The sequence below is a fragment of the Theobroma cacao genome, chromosome 5, assembly GCF_000208745.1.
Source record: "Theobroma cacao cultivar B97-61/B2 chromosome 5, Criollo_cocoa_genome_V2, whole genome shotgun sequence".
Classification (NCBI taxonomy): Eukaryota; Viridiplantae; Streptophyta; class Magnoliopsida; order Malvales; family Malvaceae; genus Theobroma; species Theobroma cacao.
The window spans coordinates 3,149,378-3,171,894 of NC_030854.1; the positions used below are offsets into that span (position 1 = coordinate 3,149,378).

At 34.1% G+C, this 22,517-nt stretch overlaps 4 protein-coding genes across 4 annotated transcripts; all 4 read right to left on the reverse strand.

The window, feature by feature from the left end:
* LOC108661904 lies at positions 877–3,104 on the reverse strand. The gene is made up of 3 exons (XM_018120890.1): positions 2,769–3,104; positions 2,311–2,663; positions 877–1,162 (listed from the first exon to the last, which is right to left on the reverse strand). Exons 1-3 carry the CDS (start codon positions 3,102–3,104, stop codon positions 877–879), a joined length of 975 nt encoding a protein of 324 aa, XP_017976379.1.
* On the reverse strand, positions 6,834–7,419 carry LOC18598007 (auxin-responsive protein SAUR32). Its single transcript, XM_018121284.1, has one exon. It carries the CDS (start codon positions 7,377–7,379, stop codon positions 6,993–6,995), a length of 387 nt encoding a protein of 128 aa, XP_017976773.1. The 5' UTR covers positions 7,380–7,419; the 3' UTR covers positions 6,834–6,992.
* LOC18598008 (auxin-responsive protein SAUR71) lies at positions 12,514–13,169 on the reverse strand. Its single transcript, XM_018121230.1, has one exon. It carries the CDS (start codon positions 13,068–13,070, stop codon positions 12,681–12,683), a length of 390 nt encoding a protein of 129 aa, XP_017976719.1. The 5' UTR covers positions 13,071–13,169; the 3' UTR covers positions 12,514–12,680.
* On the reverse strand, positions 21,137–21,487 carry LOC18598009 (auxin-responsive protein SAUR71). Its single transcript, XM_007027340.2, has one exon. The coding sequence runs from the start codon at positions 21,485–21,487 to the stop codon at positions 21,137–21,139; it is 351 nt and encodes a 116-aa protein (XP_007027402.2).

Below are 22,517 nucleotides of genomic sequence, written 5' to 3' on the forward strand. Positions count from 1 at the left end.
TATTCCATAAAAGAAGAAATAATGAAACTAATTAAGAAAAAATATCATTTCAAAAAGCATAGATGTATTTTACCTTCAAACTTCTGTTGTTTGCAGTCTTGCTCAAGAACTTTCATTTCAAGAATCATTGATGGTTTCCGGGGAAGAGTTAATGGGTGTGGTAGCTTAAAAAAATAGAAGTTGTAAAATGGTCTTTATTTTTTCATTACATCCATTTTGTGGTTCTTGAATTGATTCAAAGTAAAGGTGAAATGTGAGAAAAGAAAATGAAGGTTTAAGGGATGGGATGGGAAGAAAAAATGGGAGGAATCCAAGACTTTTAAATGTAATTTTGTTTGATAAAAGTTGTTGTAAGTTGTTGAAATATTGAATGCAAACGTTAATGGACATAAAGATAGCAATGCATTTCTATGTCTTGAGTTTTTTTGTCTTGTGATGACAGTTATCTTGAATTAGTCATAACCTAATTCTGATACCTTCAATGCTTAGATAATAAACTTGAACATAACAAGTGATATTAGAGATAATGTAAAGGCTCTTTTTCCAAACAAGTGATATCATCTTTGCATTAAATGCAACATTCTACATCAATTAATATTTATTATATATTTTAAACAATAATTGCATTAGGTCTTTTGTATACATGAGGACCACTATCTTCCTTAAACCTTTATACACATGAGGACTATAAGTTTACAAAATAAAGCTCTACAAAATAATCTGGGTCATTGCCAACGGATCCAATATCAAAGTCAAGCATCTGTTCCTAATTTTCAGATAATTAATGGTAGACAAAAAAACATAAAAGCATCCATTATTAATTACATTCCAACCATCCATCCAAACATACCCTAAAACATTATATTAGATCAACATTCACATATCAACAACATTAGAGACATTAGTTTGTGTCCCTTCAGCACTATCAAAATTCATTACTGAGGTAGAGACAACAAGGGTAGCAAGTCCAGCAAATGGAGGCTTCCTTGCAAGTGAAGCCCTCCTTGAACCACCATAAGTAAGGACAGATTTAGCACCATTATGAGCACCACCACCAAGTCCTGAAGCCGCAACAACAGGTCTTCCTTGCACACCAGTAGGTTTTCTTGAAGCTCTTGATGCAACAATCCTTGATGAAGACCCAACAACTCTTGATGAAGACCTAGGCAAGACATTTTGCTTCAATTTAAAACATAAAGAATGTATTAGATGCATTAAATTGCATATTTAATTTAAATTACTAAATTGCATAATTAATGTAGATTACCTTTCTATTATGTCCCACAAGAACCCTAGGACAGGTCGTACTATTATGACTAAACGTAAGTATAAAGTGCACTTAACATTGCTACTCCTCCTAGCATTACCATCTGTAGATAGCCCTTTCTTTGATTCCTTTCTTTTGTTCTTTTTGGCCTTGCCAAGCATACAACGAAGTAGTGGAGGATCCATTGGATCTACTTGCCCTCTGAACTATACTATGGTGATGTTAGGTATATGGTGAATGTAGTCATTGCATGTCAGTATGAAATTCTCCTTAGAGTAATAGTTGTCACAATATTGTTTTAAATCACCCCTGTTGTGACCTATGTAAGTTGCTATATGCTTATAAAGAATACCTAAAATATAGCAAAACACAAGGTTAGTAAACCTTGAAATATTTAACCAATTAGTGTATACATGAAATATGTTCAAACAACCTTACCTAAAATATTCCAAACGCCCCATAGACAAGTTACCCTACTCACCTCTAAGTTGGCAACATACGTCCTACCACTTTGAAACACACTAAACTCATATTTGAGGCAATCACATCAAACTTGCCATTATACTTGGCAGAAACCAACTTCTTCTTAATTTTGGGTGTCACTTGCCTCTCCCATGTACATACATTCTCATATCGATCATAAAGTATCTTTATTATCTTGATTTTAATTTCCTCAAACAAAGATAGAATGGATTTACTCATCATAAGCTCAGTCCAGTAGTTGAAGCTCTTAGCCATGTTGTTTGTCACATAGCCACTCTTTACACTTAGGTTAAAAGTATGCCTTGCCCATAGAGTGACTAGTTTTTCCATCAAACACTTGTATGCCTGATCACTTTTAGCTTTAATCTTCATCATGGCTTCATTCCAATACCACTAGTTATATGTTTTGATAGCCCATCAAAATTTTACCTTTATGTCGAACCTTAAAAACCTCTATCTAAAATTATATCTTTTAGGCCCTACCATATGAGAATAAATATCAGTTAATAAGTAATTGAAATTAAGTAATTAATGAAAAATAATAGGAGTTTAGGGTTTACCTTTTTTTCCCATCACTCATCACTACTAATGGTTTGTTTAAGTCCCCAATGGCAGTATTAACCAAGTTCAAAAACAAAGACCAAAAGTCACCATTCTCTATCTCCACTATAGCCACAACAACAAGAAATAAGCCACAATTCCCATTAATGGCAATAGCAGATAGCAAAGCTCCTTTACATGGCCCTTTGAGGTGGTAGACATCAACCCCAATTAAAGGCCTACACCCATTGTCGAAGCCTGTCCTTAAAGCATCAAAGGACAGGAAAAAACTTTTAAAAGTTAGGTACATGCTCAACTTAGGCCTTTCTAGTTGCATGATGACTATGCTATCAAGATTTGTATCCTTCATCATCTAGGCATACAATTGAATGTAAGAATAGGATTTACCATAAGTCATTTCGGACTCTTCTCGAGCTCTTTTCTTTGCTTTATACAATTTCTTGGAATGAACACTCACTTCATACCTTTGTTGTAATTCATGCTGCATCAAATTATATGACATATTTGGGTCAAATTGCAATTGAGCAACAAGCTTGTTAACAATCCAAACACTTATAATAGCAGAATTGTTGTTACTTATCCTAATGCAAAAGTGTTCATTTATTACCTTCTTAATCTTGAAAGTTTTCTTATCCAAACATAAGTTTGCATGAACCATCCACTTATAGCCATTTCCTTTGCAGTAAGCCTTGTACCTAGTTTTCTCATTTTTGGCTCTATACAGCTTTATCCCTTCTTGGATAATATAATTAGTCATCACCTCCTTAAAGTCATGCACACTTGTAAACAACATGTTCTATGTAAATACAACTTTCCCATTCTCATTAAGAGCATAATGTATGCCTCTAAGGGACCTATCTATTGCTCAACCTTCCTTGTTAAATATATCATTATCTTGGTTCCCTTCCTCTACATCAATACTAATATCAGAAAAACCATCATTCTTTATGTTTTCTTCAACCTCAACATTCTCTTCGAAATTGCCTTGAGATTGACTTATCTCTTCGTCATTTTCTATCTTAAGCATCTAATCTACATCTTCACTAAATATATCTTCTCTATCAATGTCTCTTATTGAATCACTACTTTTTTCACCATTATTACCAATAGCAGTAGAAGGTCCTTCACCAACTGTGCCCTTACCAACTCTACCTCTACCTTTATCTTAACTTCTACCACCTCTACTTAAAGTTCCAACTTCAACCTCTACTTCACCAACTCTACCTTCACCATCTTTACCTAAAGTAGAGACATCCAGAACATTACAACTAGCCTCACCAATTCCAGAATCAAACCTTAATTTCTCAATTTACGATTTAAGGTTTTCGGTTTTGGTTGCAACCCAACCTTCAACTTGAACCTTAATCCAAACTCATTCTTGAACCTTTATCACATCAGCAAAAGACAACAACTCTAAACCATAAAACCTCAACCCTAACCTGGATCTAGTAACAAAACACCATAATACTTACCACTAGTTGATGATCGATGAACCCTATTCCTTCATTTTCTCGATTTGAGTCAAGATTTAAAAGGTTCGAAACAAGGGTTTGGTTTAAGGCTATTTCATTTAGGATAAAGCTTTTAATCAGAGCAGAAGGCTAAAATAACCTAATTGATCGATGTGATGAAGCGCTTGAAGAGAGGAAAAAGAGAAAAGAATGATAAGAAAGAAAGAGAGTGGCTCAAACAGTGATTAGGGTTCATTAACACGCGATTAAGCTTTTTTTATGCATAAGTAATTTAGAGATTTTACATTTGCTGTTAACGCCATTTACACTTTAAGACGGAATGTCAATTTTAAATATTAATGGACCCGCGTGGAATTATAGATAAAACTTAGAGAGATCAGGGTAATTTACCTTATAAATAAATAAAAAATTTTGATAGAGAAAGAGGGAATTTGAGAAAGAAAAGTGAAGATAAAGAACAACACTTTGATTTATTTTATTCAGAAGTCTGCCTTTTTAAAGGCAACAATTGGTTACTATACGATTATAAAGAGAAAACTGTTGGATAAAAACTAACAATCTAAATCACTAAGAAAGTAACATGTGGGCCCTATAATTGCAGCTATGGTAGATACAAAGTATCCCTTTCTAACCCAAACAGAAACAATGAACGTGGTTTTTTAAAGAGCCACGTTTTCTTGTAACACTAAAAGCTGTACTGCATGATTTAATGAATCACGTGACCCATTCAACGTGATTATCTTCCTCCTTGCAACAAGGGATCACCTGATGTGAACAACAATAAAAAAAAAAAACTCCATTCACAGATAGAACTCATTTTCTAACCCTCTAGGCTCTTTTTTCTATAACTACTTATAATTTTAAGTTCTTACTAGCATGTGCTGTCTCATGGCTTCATTTTACATTTTTTCTTTCTCTTTGCAATACATTGTTCTTCTCGTCTGTTGCTTGTAATTGTTGTACCTATGGCCTTTATGCCAACTTTTTGTACCTACTTATTGATTTTAATGAAAATTCTTGATTGACTAAGCAAAAAAAATTAAGGAATGAAGGTGATGACATGAATATCCAGAAAGACCAAAGATTGGCTCGCTTTTATCAATAACAACACCTACATGACCTCAAGTCTAACAATTGATAATTTTTTTTTTGAAAAGTCATCTCTCTGATGATTGAATCCTACCAAGGAAGGATTTGTTGATAAAGTTACCTAACTCAACTATGACTTAAACCTAAAGTTATCATGATCAAATACATGAAACCTTTTATGTTTTTGGAATATGCATGGATGTTCAAAAAATGGCTTACGTTTATGCAAAAGTTATAATAGTACGATGCTCTTTTGAGTAAAAAAGACAAAACAAATAGTTTATTCATGGCTACGTAGGGATGGCAATGGGTATCCTGTTACAAGGCACTTATAGGTACTTGATCTGATTATATAGGTTAAGGTATCCTATAATCAAGTTTGAGACGGGTTCGGGTACTTCCCCTTGGGTACCCATTACCCAAACTCGATTATATACTTTTTTCAATGTCATGTAATTAAAGACAAACCCATATTGTTAATTAAATTAATCTATGAAACTATGATTATTAATTAATTTGTAATGTCTTTTAATATATATATATATATATATATATACTATATATAATGTGTAATTTATAAGAAATATAATTACCATTATATATATACTTTAGTATATATACTTTAAATGTAAACATATTTACTTTCTATTTTGTATTAACGTTACAAAAATTATAACTTATAAAATTATTAATTATAATGTATATACCTTTATTTATATAAATTTGTAATATATATACTTGTGAGATTAGAATAGTTTTACAACCTAGCTATTTTTTTTTAATTTTATGTAATTAAGGACAAACCCATATAATTAATTAAACTTGTAATGTTGATGCTTGTTGTAAACTTGTAATGACGTTGTTTAAGTTGTTTGAATATTTGTTTTTAGTTATTTAAATTGATATTTGAGATATTTGTTTTTGATTATTTAAATTTAAATTTAAATCTAAATTTTATTGTTTGCGTGCTTTGATAAATTTAATTATTAGTGAATTATATGGAATATGAATGAAAAATATTGTTTTTGAAAAAAAAATGAATGAGAAATATTATTGTATATATATATGGGTACGGCCTTGGATTCGGATAATTAAGTACTCATGAAGAGCTTTTAATAATTTTTTAACATAATCTAATTTTTAAATAGATTCGGGTAATTATCGAGTAGTGGGTATATATTAGGGTTCGGGTTAAGATAATAAATTTTAAAAATATGTGAGATACGGGTGCGAATTCAGATTCGGGTAATTGAATACCCATGAAGAGTATTTTAATAATTTTTTTGCATAACTGGATTTTTAAACGAGTTCGGGTAATTATCAGAAAGTGGATATCTATCAGAGTTTAGGTTAAGATAGTAAATTTTAAAAATATTCGGATAGTTATAAGATTTGAGTACTCTATTTATTAATCGAATTAAGATATCTTAAAATTAACAGATACTCTAATCGTTTGATGTGGCTATGCCTTTTAGGTATGGTACTTTTTTTTTTTTCCTCAACCAATAAGGTGGATTCATTAAATAAACTGCTCTAGGCAGTAAGAGTACATCTGAACTGGTCAAGGCAGCAACGGTGCAGTAAAATTGGTTGAGACAATACAATTAGAGCACACGAAAACACCAGCAACACAATATAAAGGCTGGTAATACATAAACCAAAATTATAGGCTAAGCTTGAAAATAAGAATGCACATATCGAAGTAAAATGGCCAAACAAGCTGCCACCATGCTGTAAACATCGTCTCGCAGTCAACACAATACTTGGCAAGTATGTCTACCAATGAGTTCTGCTTGCGAAGAGTGTGCTGGGTAACCAATCCTCTAAGGACAGCCCAAAATGTGTCTATCTTATTAAAATATAGCAAATATTCCAGGGCCTATGATTCACTTTCTCAACCCAAGTGTCACGATGGTGCTTTTTTTATTTCTTTCTTATGCATAGATTAAATCTTCTGCTTCATCAGCATTCATTTTTTTAGCATTTGATTAGTTATCAATTCTAAATGATAACAGTAAAGACATGGGAGTAATTAGCTGCTAAGAAGCAGAATCATCAAACTAAAAGCTATCCCAGAATGTGGGAACAATTTATGTATAAACTGCACTAAATATCAGCAATTATCTATATATCTTTGTGCTGTCTTCTAAAATCTTCTGTAACTCTTCAGGTTCACAAGGAAGTACAAGCACTCCCTTTTGTCGGAATCCATATTCCTCTTTAGCCTGCTCTAGCAGCGTCAGGAATGCTGGGTTTCTCAGACAGCTTAACTCCAGGATAAACCTCTTCTGTTTTCCACCTTTGACTGCAATCACTGCAAAATGCCCTTCCTTCACATCTTTTGGGACCATCTTTGTTTCTTCTACATCTTCAACAAACTCAACAATACTGTGATCAGTCCCTCTTGATGGAAAGATTGATATGACTCTTAACAGCTTTTCAGTTAAAAGCCTGAGCATTACAAGCCCTACATGGCGTTTTTCGCACTTCTGAATTACCACAGACATATCAAATTATGGTTTAGAGTACTTTGAGACTTAAACCTTGTAGCAGTGCTTCGTTTTCTGACTGAAATTCGAAGACCTCTAACAATAATTTATACTAGGGAGTTAAAGAAGATGGAAGTATAGGTGAGCTTTCTAAGGGACACTATGGAGACATTTCATATGGTTTGGAACTTGCTACCAAGCATCATTGAATCCAATCTTTGGCAGTCCATTTTCCTTACTTCCTCGAAAATGGTGGGGGCCTTTGAAACACGGCATACAAATGGAGTTGTTTGTTTTCTTATCTGAAAGCTTGTATTGTTTGTTTGACTCAGAATTTCGCAGACCGTTTTCCAGCCTAGCAGTGAGTTGTGACGATCACCATGGGGTACATGTATGGTTGTGGCGTCAAAATGCCAGCCGACCCAGTGAACGGGCCCTACATCTTGGCCTTTTCCCCTTCCATTACCCCGTGGTCTCTCATTTTCCCTTGCCATCCTTTGCTTTGTTTTCGGTTAACAATGATGAGCATTTAAGTGGGGGGCTTTTGGGGTGAGTTTTGACCATGGTCTTCGTTTTGCCTTCACGGCAAACAAAAATGCTAGAGAGTTTTGGGTGGTTAGGATCTCTTGCTCGGGTGTAGCCTAGTCAGATAGGTTTTGGATGTCTTAAAAAGAAAAAAAAACCTTATCGTATTTTTCATCTAATTTGATTATAGTTAAATTTTCTTGTCGCCTCTATCCGTAGAGGTAAGCTTACAGTCGAATCATGTAAATTTTGGTATTCTTGTTGTCTTAGTTTTGCATTTTACTTCTTGTTACTTGTTTGACTATTTTTCTTGAGAATTTATTTTGTTACCATATTAGCTTGTTTGGTTTGGGTTTTTCAACAAATTTGTATTAGAGTAATTGTTTCGACCATCTTTGTAGTATTTGCAAAGGAGTAAAATCCAAAATCCCTCCTCCAATCACTTTAAAAAAAAATTTTGGTTCCTCTTATTTTAAAATTAAGCTTTTGACCCTTTAATTGGTAACATTGTTAATCAATATTTTTTAAAAAACGTAAGTTAAAATTACATAAACATTTTAAACACATATAATCTCTTTAAAAATAATCTGTTCATCTCTTTTCTCTCTCAAAAACCTTAATAAAAAAGATAAAGCAAAATTTTTTTTCTTTCTGCTCCTTGAAGATTTTTCTCTTCTTTCTTTGGATTTAGTTTTTTTTTTTCTCACAACTTTAGCTCTTTTAATTGAAGGAATTTTGATTTGAAAGGAAAAAAGAAATACAAAGAAATTGTTGGCCTTTGCCATTTGAAGAGGAGAGGATTCACAAACATTGATCCCATGAAGACCACATTTGCCAAGGTCTTTCATTTCTTTTTTTTTTTTATGTTATACTTTTTGGGATTTAAAATCTTATTTTTAACTATGGGTTGTTCTGTGTATTTTCTATGATTTTGCTATTCAACAATGGATTTTCAAATCAAAATTCCTTTAGGTTTTTTTTTTCTGATCAAGGTTTTTGGAAGAAGGGTGAGTACTTTTTTTTTTCAAAAAGAATATCCTTAAATTGAAAAAAATGATAAAGAGGCACTTGTGTCTGAAAATATTTATGTGATATGAAATTCTAATTTTTTTAACAGTTGATTAACTTTATTAACAGTTAAAGGACTAAAAACATCATTTAAAAATAGAAAAAACCAAAATATCCTTTTAGAGTAATTGGAAGTGGTTTTTTAGATTTTACCGATTTGCAGAGTGAGTTGTGCTTTGATATTTTGGTTGCTTTGTTATGTGCTTTGATCTATCGACTCAACCTCAAGAAATGGCTCTACACTCTAAAAAGGGAGGAAGGTACACCAATATCCTAGCACCTTAATACATTTAATGGATCTTAATAATGTTGATTTTAATCTAGTGAAGGATGGCTCGCTTCTGAAACTGCACCACCTATATATATTTGTTTCCTACCATGGGGAGGTCAACCAACTTCATTTCCCTATGAAGTCTCGAAACTGCTCCATAGCTCTTACGTTACTTGTGATACTAATTCTCTCTCCTAGCTCACATACAACATTAAAATCACCTCCGACATCAAGGTATTGAATATTGTGTCAATACTTAAATTAATTCTTCCCATCGCACCTTCGTATCCTCTTCCCATAGCGCCTTCGTATCCCCCTCGTTATCATTTGGTGTGTAGGCTGGTAAGTGAAATAGGCAGTTATAACTAGGTTCAATGTTGTAAACCCCCTAGTTGTGAGAAGATTGTCCCTGTTTAAATGCCCTGCTTAATACAGTTAAACCTCTGTAAAGTAGTAAACCTCTATAAAGTAATACTTTGGGATAATGAAAATTTATTAATTAATTAAAATATTATTTAATCAATAAATTAATAATTTATTAATTTATTAAAATATTTTTTATTTTTTTAAAATATTTTTTATTTTTTTAAAATATTAAGCTTAATACATGTATTCTGTATTGTCATTATAATAATATTACTTAATTACCGAATTACGAATTATCATTTTTTTATGTATTTGTTTAATCAAAACAAATTCATGTATATAATTAGTCTTATTAAATAGAAGTCATGGATCTATCTATTTGGCAAGTACGTCATAGAAAATCACAAAGAAGATGAAGTTGAAAACCATAGTTCTATACGGGAACTTGTCTCGCGCAAAGATGTATCCAAAGCAATAAATCATATTGTATAATTTTCTCTTACAATACGAGAACATTATATCAAAACTTCTTAATACACTAAGAAAAGTTAAAGATAAAGTTCAAAAGACATCGATTTCAAGAAGAAATAAGTAACATTAGAGTCATATTTTACAAAAATTTCTTAATTGAGTCATGTATATATACAATTTTAATATATAAAGAGATTATTAATTTATATATAAAGTGAAACTTACATATATTTTAAAAATGTATTATCTTATAAATTTAATAAATTATTAATTTACTACATTAATTTCAAATTAAGATCAATAAAAAAATATTATTTAATTAAAATTATTAATTTCTTAAATATTAATTTGTAGAGATTATACAATACATATCATTTAAATAATAGCTTAGACAAGACCAAGTTACCTTAGGTTGGCGGCTAGTGGTTCATATGGTGTCGGCATAAGTAGCATTTAAAGGTGACTGAAATTTCCGTAGTACGTACTTCTAAGTTTGCGGAAACCAATAAGGACCTACCACCATTAGTGTATCTTTTCAAGGATCTTAAAATTTAAATATGAACTCACCCATTAAGGGGCAAGCATGAATGAATTTTTTACTTGCCAGTGACAACAAGGAATTATTTTATTACCGACGTGCGATACAGAGACTAGCGAAACTCGACTAGAAGCATACTAAAAGGCCTCAATATGTTAACATAGTTACTGAAATTTGTACGTCATTTTACACCAAGAATCCAAACAAATGTGTTCTTAAGTCATCTTTGTATGTATTTCTCTTCACATTCCAATTCTCCTTAACGTGAGAGAATCACAGTTAAATCATAAATGTTAACCTGCTGATCCCGTATATGAACAACAAATAATTAAGCAAATGCATTTTCCTCCCCTTTCCGGCCAATGGCAGCGAGATATCTTTTTACCATTTTCAAGGTAAGAAGACCTAAGTAGCCAGATATATGTACCTTAATTAATGAAGAGAAACAATTACTAATAAATGGATAGGAGAACATGAAGAGGAAGGAGAATTTAGATCACTGATGGTATTTTCCAGAAACATCAGTCAGTAACCTTTGGCATTTGTATACAGTAATTTGTACCTTAAAAGAGCAGTGTATATGGAAGATTCCAAAGATGCGAAAGTTACCCGTCAATACACATAAACATTAGTTTTCCTTTTTCTGAATCTTTGTAATCAATCAATGAATTAGTATGTCCCAACATTAATGAAAAGAACACCGTGTTGTACTTCTTTACAATGTCGCTACGGTTGTTTGATGGTAGACAAACACACAGTTGTCTATAACAATTGTCTGGGGCCGTCTAAAAAAGTATGGTCTGGTCTGTAGCCACAGTTTTTTTCCTTTGAAATGACTGAAGCTCAAAATTCTTGGCCTTTTCTACCTGATATTTCTAAATGTTTTTTTTTTGTCTCCTTTTTTTATTATATTAATATATTTTTTACGTAACACATCTCCCTCTTATCGTAAGGGATTTAAAGGTAAGAAAACGACACAACACGAAAACAGCAAGTTCAACGTTAACAACTTAAAAGCCACAACATTGAGATGTGACATCCTAACTTATGTACGTTGCATAGTAGTTTCTCAAAACCACCAGTTTGAAGATACCCGAATGACTGTATTTCAGTTCATAATTATGTCATTTCAATGATTCCACAAGGATTAATTAATTTAGAGGATTTAAATTTCTCTAATATTCAAACCAGGAGCATTTTCGAACTTCATTAAAATGGTGAAGGACTCTAGTGAAATACTCAAAGACAATCAGGTGGTACACTACAAGAACTAATCTGTCTATGTGTTATGGAAGTTGAAGAGGATATGGCTCCTCGTCAAAGCTCTTTTGGTTATTCTTCCCTGGAAGCAGAGTTTGCTCATTTAACAAAACAGTGCATAAATTCAGGCTGAAGGCAAGAAAGAGGAGGGCTTAAGGCTCAATATGATACAATATGCATAAATATTTCCCATTTCCTTTGTTTTCTTCACTCAATCAATGGCTTTATTTATTATAGAATAATCACAGCACAAAGGATCGCAAAGCACTAGTTCACTTGAAGCCAAGATGGCTCAGTGACATAGTGCATACATAAAAGAACGCCATACAACAACCACACCAGATAAACAACTACACGGTACACACCACCACCTGAGAACATATATACAAATAGCCATGAAAATACAAATATCACCACACCTACATATGGAAGTCAGGATCGAGCTTCGACAGATCTTCGGCTGGAGACAGGCGCTGCACCAGAAAGCTCTGAACACAGCACCAGATTCACAAAGCAAACAGAATCCATCTAAATCAGAAATCACTTCAACACCTCACACATAAAACAGCCTGCACCAGCTGCAACATAGCCCAGTAAACAAGCAGCAAATCACCACCAAGAAGAGAAAAAAATCTTTTCTATCAACCCCAAACTTGAAATGCGTTGAATAATTTCCATATCCTTTTCTTGAATACTAACTCCACTAAATTATCATTACAGAAACAGTGCTTAAAAATTACGTATCTATCTAATCCAAGCAAAGATCTATTTACTTGGACTACAGAAGGAACAAATTAATTAATTCAGTTGTTTGTCCAAGCTAGTAGCCTTCTGTTGTTGTAGCATTACAGGTAGCCCAACCTTCAGTATCAGCATGCTCAGCTTCCCAGTCTTGTAGGATCTTTTGCAGTTCCTGCGGACGACAAGGGAGAGAAAGAACCCCCTTTTGATGGAATCCATATTCTTCCCCAGCCTGCTCCAGTAGACTCAGGAATGCAGGGTTTGTTAAGTTGTCTAGTTCAATGACAAACCTCTGCGTTTCCTTTCCTTGAACTGCAAAGACCGTAAAATATCCTGCCTCAACATCATCTGACATTGGTGTAGCTACGTTTATTTCTTCATCGACCTCAACATCATTAATGACAGCTTGTCCTCTGGAAAGTGAGACATGGAACCCCTTGCGTATTTTCTGGAGGAAAGGCCTAAACATTTCTAAACCTCTTTTTGTTCTCTTCAAAGCTCTTGATAAGATTTCTCTCTGTGAATTTAAAAGAGTTTCTTTAAAATTCTATGCTCCTTGTTGCTGAGACTGCGAGGCAATTTATATTGGTTTTAAGTAGCATATAGGAAATATTTAGGAAGAAGTGTAGAGCCAACAGTAAGATTTAGTGTGTGTCCAAATAGTCGATTTACTCTACGCGGATTAAAAGATAAGACACACGGTTGACAACCTAATTATTAATTTCCAACTTCCGTGTTAGGAGCTTTATCTACGACTGCATGCATTAATTAATGAGCCGAAATTGGAGTTTATATTTTTTTAATTAGTTCTTGTTTTATGTGCTTCAAACTTGATTGATTTTATAGTAAACTCGTAATTATAGTAATAAAAATAATAAAGATTAAATATTTAAATAAAATTTTGCACTGTACTAAAAGAATCAATTAAGTCTCTAACCTTTTATTGTAATCAATTAAATCTCTAACATTTTTTATTTTTGATCAAATAAACTCCTCTTACAAACTATTGACTGACTTTTATTAATTAACTATACAATTGACATTTCTATGTCACATCATCTGCCACATGGCAAGTTAACGTGTCATTTTGATGACATCATTATCACATAGCTGATGATATGGTATTAAATGTTGTTAAATAGAATAGTTATTTTACCTTTTGGCCCAGCCATATGACATAAAATAATTGACTTAATGATTTAAAAAACAAAACAACAACTCTTTTCGCTAATATGATAGAACAATCTGTTTGTTTACTTTAATCAAGATTTCAACCTTTTTTTTAAAAGCGCTATTTTATTAAGATCACACACGCTAGTATGCCATTATAAGTCTTGAATCATGGTGATGAAAGACTTCTAGTGGCATAAGAAAACTAGCTTTGGAGTATAAGAGTCCTCAACAGTTACAAAAGTTGTCAACTGCTCAAAAGGTAGTTTAAAGCACCTATTCTCTACTATGTCCTATGCATATAAGCCCAAGATTTCCTACTGCAAAATAACATATAGCAAATTCGTTGAAGAAACTAAGTAGGCTTAAACAAGAGCATTATAAAAAATAGATTCATGGTAAAGTAAAAAGCACTTGTGGCTTGAAGGCCCACAGGGAACTATTGTCTGCATCTCCCTTCCCTTTCACTTATCTAGATTACTCATCAGCATTCTTAATCCTCTTTTTCTGTTATCTCCCTTTTCATTGTCGCTCCTCCTTCACTCGTACCTTTTTATTTCTTTTGTTCTCCATCATCTCTCATTTCTCCCTTCCTCTGACTTCACTATTCTCCCATTCCCAATCTCATTACCCTTAATCCCCTCTCACCCTCTTACTCCCTAGATCATTTATGATCCTACTTCTGATTAATTAGTAAGTCTCCTCTAGTTCTGTTGTTTACCCCATCCCTCAACGGCTTCTAATTCAATCAATATTTTGATCACAACCTCCTTCTTTTTTTGAAAAGATAACTTCAATTTCTTTGTCAACTCCCATATTTCCTCTATTTTTCTTATCAAAATTGAGTTTCTTTTTTGGATGTCGGCACCTGATCTTGAGCTAAACCCAAAAATTTCATTTTGTCCTTCTCATTTTTATTCCAATCTTTGTATTTTCCTTTACTGCTCAGCATGCTCCTTACCTCTGGTGAATATCTCTTCTTCAATTTTTTCCCTTTCTTGCTTTTTCACAGTCCACCAATCTCTTACTCTTTCGCTACTTTTCTTCCCTTCGTACCCATTTCATTTTCCCACTCTGACATCTTTCTTTCCTCACTACTATGTTTATCACCAATGCTACTAATGCTATTTCCCACTTTGAGGTTTTCCTCTTTTTCTTCCGTCACTGCTTCTTTTCCACCTCCATTATTTCTTCGCTTCTCGGCCTCCATTCTTTAAGTCTGCTTCTTCTCTCCCCCAATTTCTTAAGCTTTTTTTTTTTTCAATCTTATTCCACTTTCATTCTTCATCCATATAACTTCATAGATTGCCTTATTTCCACACTTGATTTTACTCTTAGTTGGACTTACTCATCTAGTGACCCAAAACCTTTCTTAAGCCCTTTCAATTTTCCTTCCTTGGTACCATAGACCTTTACTGCACTTGGGCTTGCATTAATTCATCTATAGCTCTTATTGAATCATGAGAGACGACCCACTCTTTTCTTACCTTGTTTGTTCCCAAACCAACTTGGCCCATTATCAAACCATTCTACTCATGGACCAATTCCGTTTTGTTCTCTATATGTTTCGCCTAGTTTTCCATTTTCACTTTTGCACTGTTGCTTCTTTTTCCTGATTCTGAATCTGTCTTGACTTTTTCTTCTGACCCATATCTTTCCTTTCCACTAGTCAACTTGTCAACCTTACTTTTAGATTTCTCCCTCTAACAAGACTTTATTAGATTGTAAACAATCTCCTATAAAACCTTGGTAAAATCTTGAATTTTCTTCTCATTGTCGTACATCCATTTTGCCCTTCTTCTTCGACTTTAATTCAAATTCTTTTGCTTTGACCCATATCTTTCCTTTCCACTAGTCAACTTGTCAACCCTACTTTTAACTTTCTTCTTATGATTGGACTCTATCAAACTATAAACAATCTCATCTAAAACCTTGGTATAATCCCGAATTTTCTTTTTCTTGTCGTGCATTCATTCTGCCCTTCTCCTTCAACTTTAATTCAATTTCTTCTGCTTTGACATCTTTCTTATCATCATTTTTTCATCTTCCCATGTTGTCTGTTGCGTCAACTCCCACTTGCTTTAACTCCACAGTCTTTTCTTTCTCTTCGCCATCGTTTCTGACATGATAGCCCTTATTTTATTGAGCCTCCATCTTAATTTAAGTTTTTTCTATTCTGTAAAGGGGTTTTTTTGGTTAAGGAGAGATGACGTGTTGCAATGAGTGAATCAGGGTACATTAAAGGCGGCAAATACTAAGATTAGAGCAGTCCTTGAAGCTTAAGTATTTTAGGTGGCACGTGATGAGGGATGAGAAAAGATGGAAGAAGCGGCGAATAATGGTGAATGGGAAAGGCCTAATAGGAAGAATGTTGGACGAATCTTAAAAGAGCTTTTTAGTATAATCGCTGCTAGGTTTCTAATGATTTCTCTTTCCTTCTTTCCAACCTCCAAGGCTCTCATATTTATACTGAACCAGTCATGGGAGAACATGCTTGTCATGGAAGAGCAGTTAAACAACGATTTTGAAAATATTAAAAGAATGACCGTGTAGTCGGGTAGTGGGCATAAGTTTTGGGTAATGGAGTAATGGCACTTAATAGTGCACCACGTGTGTTCTTATGGAAACAAACAAAGATCAAGGGGTAAAGCACATGTATTTCAAGGAAAAGTTAAGAGGAAGCCCTTTTAACTATCTCTATATCTGAGCCACCAAGCCAAACTCTCTACATCATCCCAAATGTGAAGATAACTCATAAACCTTGTCACTTGTTCTAAGTTACTTTCACTTCCTTGTACAAATAGCTGTTCCATGCTTGTTCTTGGGTGTTTCTGTGATTGTAATGCTCTTTGGATGTTTTTGTGCTTGAAACACCCTTGGGCGCTTCTGCGCTTGGAACACCCCTGAGAGCTTTTGCGCTTGAAACACCCTTGGGATTCCACGCTTAGAATACCCGTGGACACTTCTACGCTTGGAACACCTTTGGGCATTTCCACGTTTGGAACACCCTTGGGTGCTTCTACGCTTGGAACACCTGTACGCACTTCTAACTTGGGACACCTTTGGGGTTTCCATGCTTGGAACACTCTTGGGCGCTTTTGTGCGTGAAACACCCCTGGACGCTTTTGTGTTTGGAACACCTCTAGTGCTTCCAGTTAGGGACACCTCTGGGTGCTTCCATGCTTAGAACACCCTAGGCGTTTCCTAGTTCAGAACGTCCCTAGGCTCTGCTACGTTTGGAACATCCCTGATATAATTTTCTTGTAAACAATATTTTAAAAATAATAATTAACCAAAATTGGGCATCTACACTTTCCCTTATTGTCGCTTTAAGACCACATTATTTCTTAATTCCAACTATGCTCACAAAGACATTTACCACCTTTCTTCTACGTTAATGCATATTCTATTCGAAACATTATCCTTGCTGTTGACACTTACAAGGACATGGGCTTGATCAAAGCTTTCTCTCTTGAAGATACTTTTGTCAATAGCTAGAAATCACACTAGCATTTGCTGATGGCTTTAAAAGTCTTGACATGCCATATTCGAATTGGAACCGTTAATAATCTCACCTATAATTTGACATTTCTCTCTTGGTTTGCTATTGATAGTGGTAAGATCGAGTTAAACCATGCTATAAAGATATCTGCATACCCTTCCAACATAACTTTCATCTCTGCTTGATCTTCAAAGCTAAGAAAGATCGATTTACCCTCAATAACCCGCACCTGGACATTAATCCTTTCACTCAACAGACTAATTTCAACAATTTCACATGTTATTCTTGATTTGAGCTTCCCGACTACATTGCTCTTAATCCATGTCATTTCTTCTTTGAGAATAATGGTGTTGACCGTTATTACCCCATTACTGTTTTGATATATTCCATCATTCTTTCCTTTCTCCACCTTCTATTTTTCCACCAATCTGCCATTCTTTGTCTTTTTCGTTAGCTATTCTAACTATCTCTTACTTTCTTCGCTACTATATTGAACTACACCTTTCTCTTTTCTAATCATATGTCTCATCCCTAGAACAACGTCTTTAAAAGGACACCCAATCGCCCTTTATGTCTCTGTTTTCCATTACATATGCCTTATTTCCTTCCCCTACCGTCTTCTTTATTGGCTCTGCCTTTCTATCCATTACTCTTTTCCCATCTAACCATTGATGGCCACCCCATTTTAGTGCTTTTTCCATCTCGAACCTTTCTCTAGACCTTACAAAGGCAAAGCCTGTGGTTCTTTCCTTAACCTAGTAACTGTTCCTAAGAACAAAAACATTCACCACTCTGCCATACTCTTCGAAAGTGCCTTTGATCGTTGACTATGTCACCTTCTTGTTGAGGTTGTGAACAAACATGGAGAACATGCTATCCAGCCATCTTAGGGAAATAAATAAAAACTAATGAATATTTTAATTAAAAAAATTAATTAAGAACAAAATAATTAATTTAATAAGTTGTCAAAGGTAATTGTATTTTTCAATAGTTTTAAAGCTTGGTGTCCTTATATATAATAATAATGAGATAACACAAGAGACAATTCAACCCAATTATATTTAACAAGTAGCATAAAGATGGACGAATTGCAGGCTTTTGATCAGAAATGGATTTAGGTAACGTGCAAAGTTCAGTGCTAAAAGCTTACAAATTATGCATCTTAAATCACTGAAAGCTTAAGTATTACATCTTAAGTAGCATTTCGTATGAGAGAAGTTACTAATATTTTTTATAATGTGAGTGATAAAATTACTTTACAATGTTTGATAAGAGAAAAAATCAATGCAATGTAACATATATTGCAATCACATTACAATCAATAGAGCGGCTCAGATTACCATTAAAAACGAGTCTAATGTTACTTTATACTAAAAACTTAATGAACGACATTTTTAAAAGAAATTAATTAAAGAGAATCTATATCTTATTTAGCTTCATATTTGTTCACAATATGTAGAATGGAGCTTGATATGACATATGCCACAAGATATCACAACATCTGCATGCAAAAGATTCTAACGGGTATTATACTACAATGGCGAAGAATAGACCAATCTGAGTTAATGTCAATTAACAAAGTCTTATCAAAGAACTAGTTCAGATTAGAGGAATTTTATGGATGCGAATAAGAAAATGTCCTTAAAAAAGAAAGTTAAAATCATTGGAGGCGTCTTATTGTTTTAATTTCTTTCTTCTTCTTGACAATTTCTCTTGATGTTTGCTATAGCCATGAGCTTGCATAGTTACAATCAGATTCAGAGAGTTTCAAAACTGCAATTCACATGCATTCTAACAGAACAGGTGTGATAGGCTGGGGCTTGGGGGCCAAACACATGTGAATCTTTTGCTCTTGTCAACTCGTAGACCCTGTAATACATTTCTGCTCAACGTGTTCACAGATAGAGACAAGCAAGTATGTGTGCAGATGAGAGGATAAGAACGCCCACGTTTGAGGCCTTCGCGGCTGCTCTATCTCTGTCATGCATTCCCCAATGTTGAGCTGTTACTCAACAGAATGATTTTTCTTATCCAAATACCTTTTTCAGTTTTGGTATGAAAAAACTGTCACTGTTTTGCATTCTTCTTTCAGAATTTTGCTACAGTTTTCCAGCCTAGCATTAAGTTATGATCACTAATCCATTCTTATCTTTTACTAGGAAGGAAGATAATTGTCTTTACTTTTTTTTGTTTTGATGAAGCCAAAGTACTAACTGTGTTTGATTTAGGTAATGGGCATTAACTGTTCTATCAGAAACTAGGAAACATGCTTCCTATTCGTAAGTCTCCATATTATATGCAGCTGTCAAGTGAAATGGGAATGGATTTAGGTTACTTGCTGAAATATCAATACTTAAATGCCAAGAAGGCTATCTAGTTAGTATAGATCATTGGCCATTTTAAATAGTTGAACTTCAGCAGGGAGACAAGTTAGCATTTAATGTGGAAAGCTTTTCTAAAGAGTAAAGACCTATATATCACCATAGATTTTACCGTACCTTTAAGCAAGTAGCATGCTTTGCCCGAGAAGAAAGTCAGGAAGATGACTAAGCACTGAACCTTTCAATTGTTGGAGAAAGCAAGAAATGAGTTGCATCAATAATGCAGAAGAATAAGACCAGATGATGCTTTTTCCTTTCCATTTTCCTGGTTCTGGCAACTAAATGCCTTGAAAGTATCATTCAAGTCAATGTTTATAATAATTGGTTTAATATAAGTGCCTTGGAAGGGACACTGCAAAGAGATACAAGAACATAAACATGCAGGTGGACTCAAAATGTGGCTGTTTATTCAGAACTCTATTCACTTTCTGCTACTGCTAGGCTATAGCAAGTAAGGGCCAATGCATAATCATACAGAGGCTAATTAACTATTCATGATTCTCAAAATCAACATTGATGAAGTCTATAAAAATATTCTGATATATATTTCCCTATTTTTTTTCATTCTGCATGGGAAGGGAATCTTAGAGCGATTTGCATCATTAGATCAATAATTCAATATCTGTGTGACTGTGACAAAGCAATGCATCTTACATATTTGCAAATATAACTCCGTGTTGTCCCAACGTATAGAGTACAATTTTTGTAAGTTTGTCAGATGGTCGGCAAACAAATAAATATGCCAAGGTCCTGGGATCGTTATAAAGTAATGGCCTTGTTTGTGGCCACGATCTTGCTTTTGAAGTTACTGGAGCATAGACTTCAGGGCCTTATCTACATGATATTTCGTAGATTCTTACGTACCTGACGTTGCAAGACTATAATGTGACAAAATGAGTAGGCTTGATGTAGACAACACATCACATGTTAACATTAGTAGTCAAAACTACAGTATTGACAAGATATATCATACATTACTTCAAAATTTTGAGAATTTAAGGTTCCACAAAGGATTCTTTTGGAGATAACTTATGCACTATATATCAGTCAACAAGTATGGAAAAATCAAGGAACTATAAAACTGTATGAATGAATTGAAAGGATTTACTTTCCTACGTATTCAAGCAGAAGAATTTCCTAACTTAAATGGTAAAAGAAAGCTTGTAAGATATATGATTGACATGACGTGGTATTTAACTGTTCAAAAATATTTCAAAGCTCTAATGCTTGCAAGTTGGTTCAGTTAGTGAAAAAGCAAATAAACTCAGGTTGAAGACAAGAAAGAGGAGGTTTCAGGGCTAGCTTAATATGAGTAATTTTTTTTCCATAGCCCTTTGTTCAGATACTAACTTAACTGAAATATCAAGAGAGAAGTACTTCAGAAAATTACATCTAGTCTTAGCAGGTATTTAATAGGAGAAGAGGCTCCAAAAGAATAAATGAAATCAATTATTTTCCTAGCTAGTTATAACTAGTAGCCTTCTATTTAATGTCATATGCAGCCCAACATTCTGTAGCATCTTTCTCTTGATAATACCTGTCTTCTAGAATCTGCCGTAATTCTTGAGGTCGACAAGGGACAGAAAGTGCCCCCTTTTGTTGAAATCCATATTCATCTCGAGCTTGTTCCAATAGACTCAAGCATGCAGGGTTTCTTGGGTTGTCTAATTTTATAACAAACCTTTGTGTTTCTATCCCCTGCACTGTGAAGACTGTAAAATATCCTTCCTCAACATCATCTGGCACCGTTATAGCATCATCACTAAGAGCTAGTACTCTGGATGCTGAGACTAGGAATCCCTTTTGTATTTTTTGAAAGAAAGGCTTAAACATCTCTACTCCTTATGTTGAGTTTTAGGTTGATTAGAATTCTAGATCTTATTTGATTAGGATTTTTGTTTGTATACAATATTAAGTAGTTGTATGGTTTTAAACTTTTTATTCCACATCGAATCCTAATCACATTCTACTTTGGATTTTTATACTATAAAAGTGGATTTCTATGATTTAGAATTGCAAGTAGTGCTTTGAAAGTTCTAAAGAGGGAACACCTTGTAACTCTGTCTTTTGCTCTAGGTGGAGCGAGAATGGTTTGGGTGAGTGTTCTTGGAAGATTATTGAGGAAGAGTGTGCAAGGGATCTTGGGTTGGTTTGGGAAATCATAAAAGTCAATTTATTGTACTTTAAATTTTCAATAATAGAAGAACAGTTTCATTTCGTGGACGTAGGCAAGAGGCCGAACCACGTAAATTCTTGTGTTTTTCTGTTTGCTTATTTTCTCTGAATTTTATCTTTGTTGATTCTTGAGCAATTTTCACAACAAATTGGTATCAGAGCTTCGAGTTCGGCAAATTCAAGATTCAACAAGGATGTCGAAAGTTACTAGTTTTACGAATTTTTCAATTGAGAAGTTTGATGGGAAGACTAGTTTCACGTAGTGGCAGAGAAAGATGAAAGATCTCCTTGTGCAACAAAGTTTAATGCGCCCCTTGCTAAGAAAGGAGAAAGGGCAACCAGATGACATGAAGGATGTTGAATGGGCAGAGTTGGAGCAAAGGTGTGTGAGCACTATTCGGCTTTGCATTGGAGATAATGTGTTTAATCATGTTGTTGATGAGGATTCTGCTCTAAGATTATGGGCAAAGTTAAAGAAAATTTACTTGGCGAAAAGTCTTTCTAACAAGTTGCAGCTTAGGCGAAAGTTGTATCGCTTAAAGATGGAGGAGAATGGAGACCTCATGAAGCATATGAATGAATTCGATGGAATCATTGATCAGTTGAAGAATGTTGATGTCAAGGTGGAGGAAGAGGAAAAGTCACTATTGTTCCTAGCTTCGCTTCCAAACTCCTATAAGGTATTTGT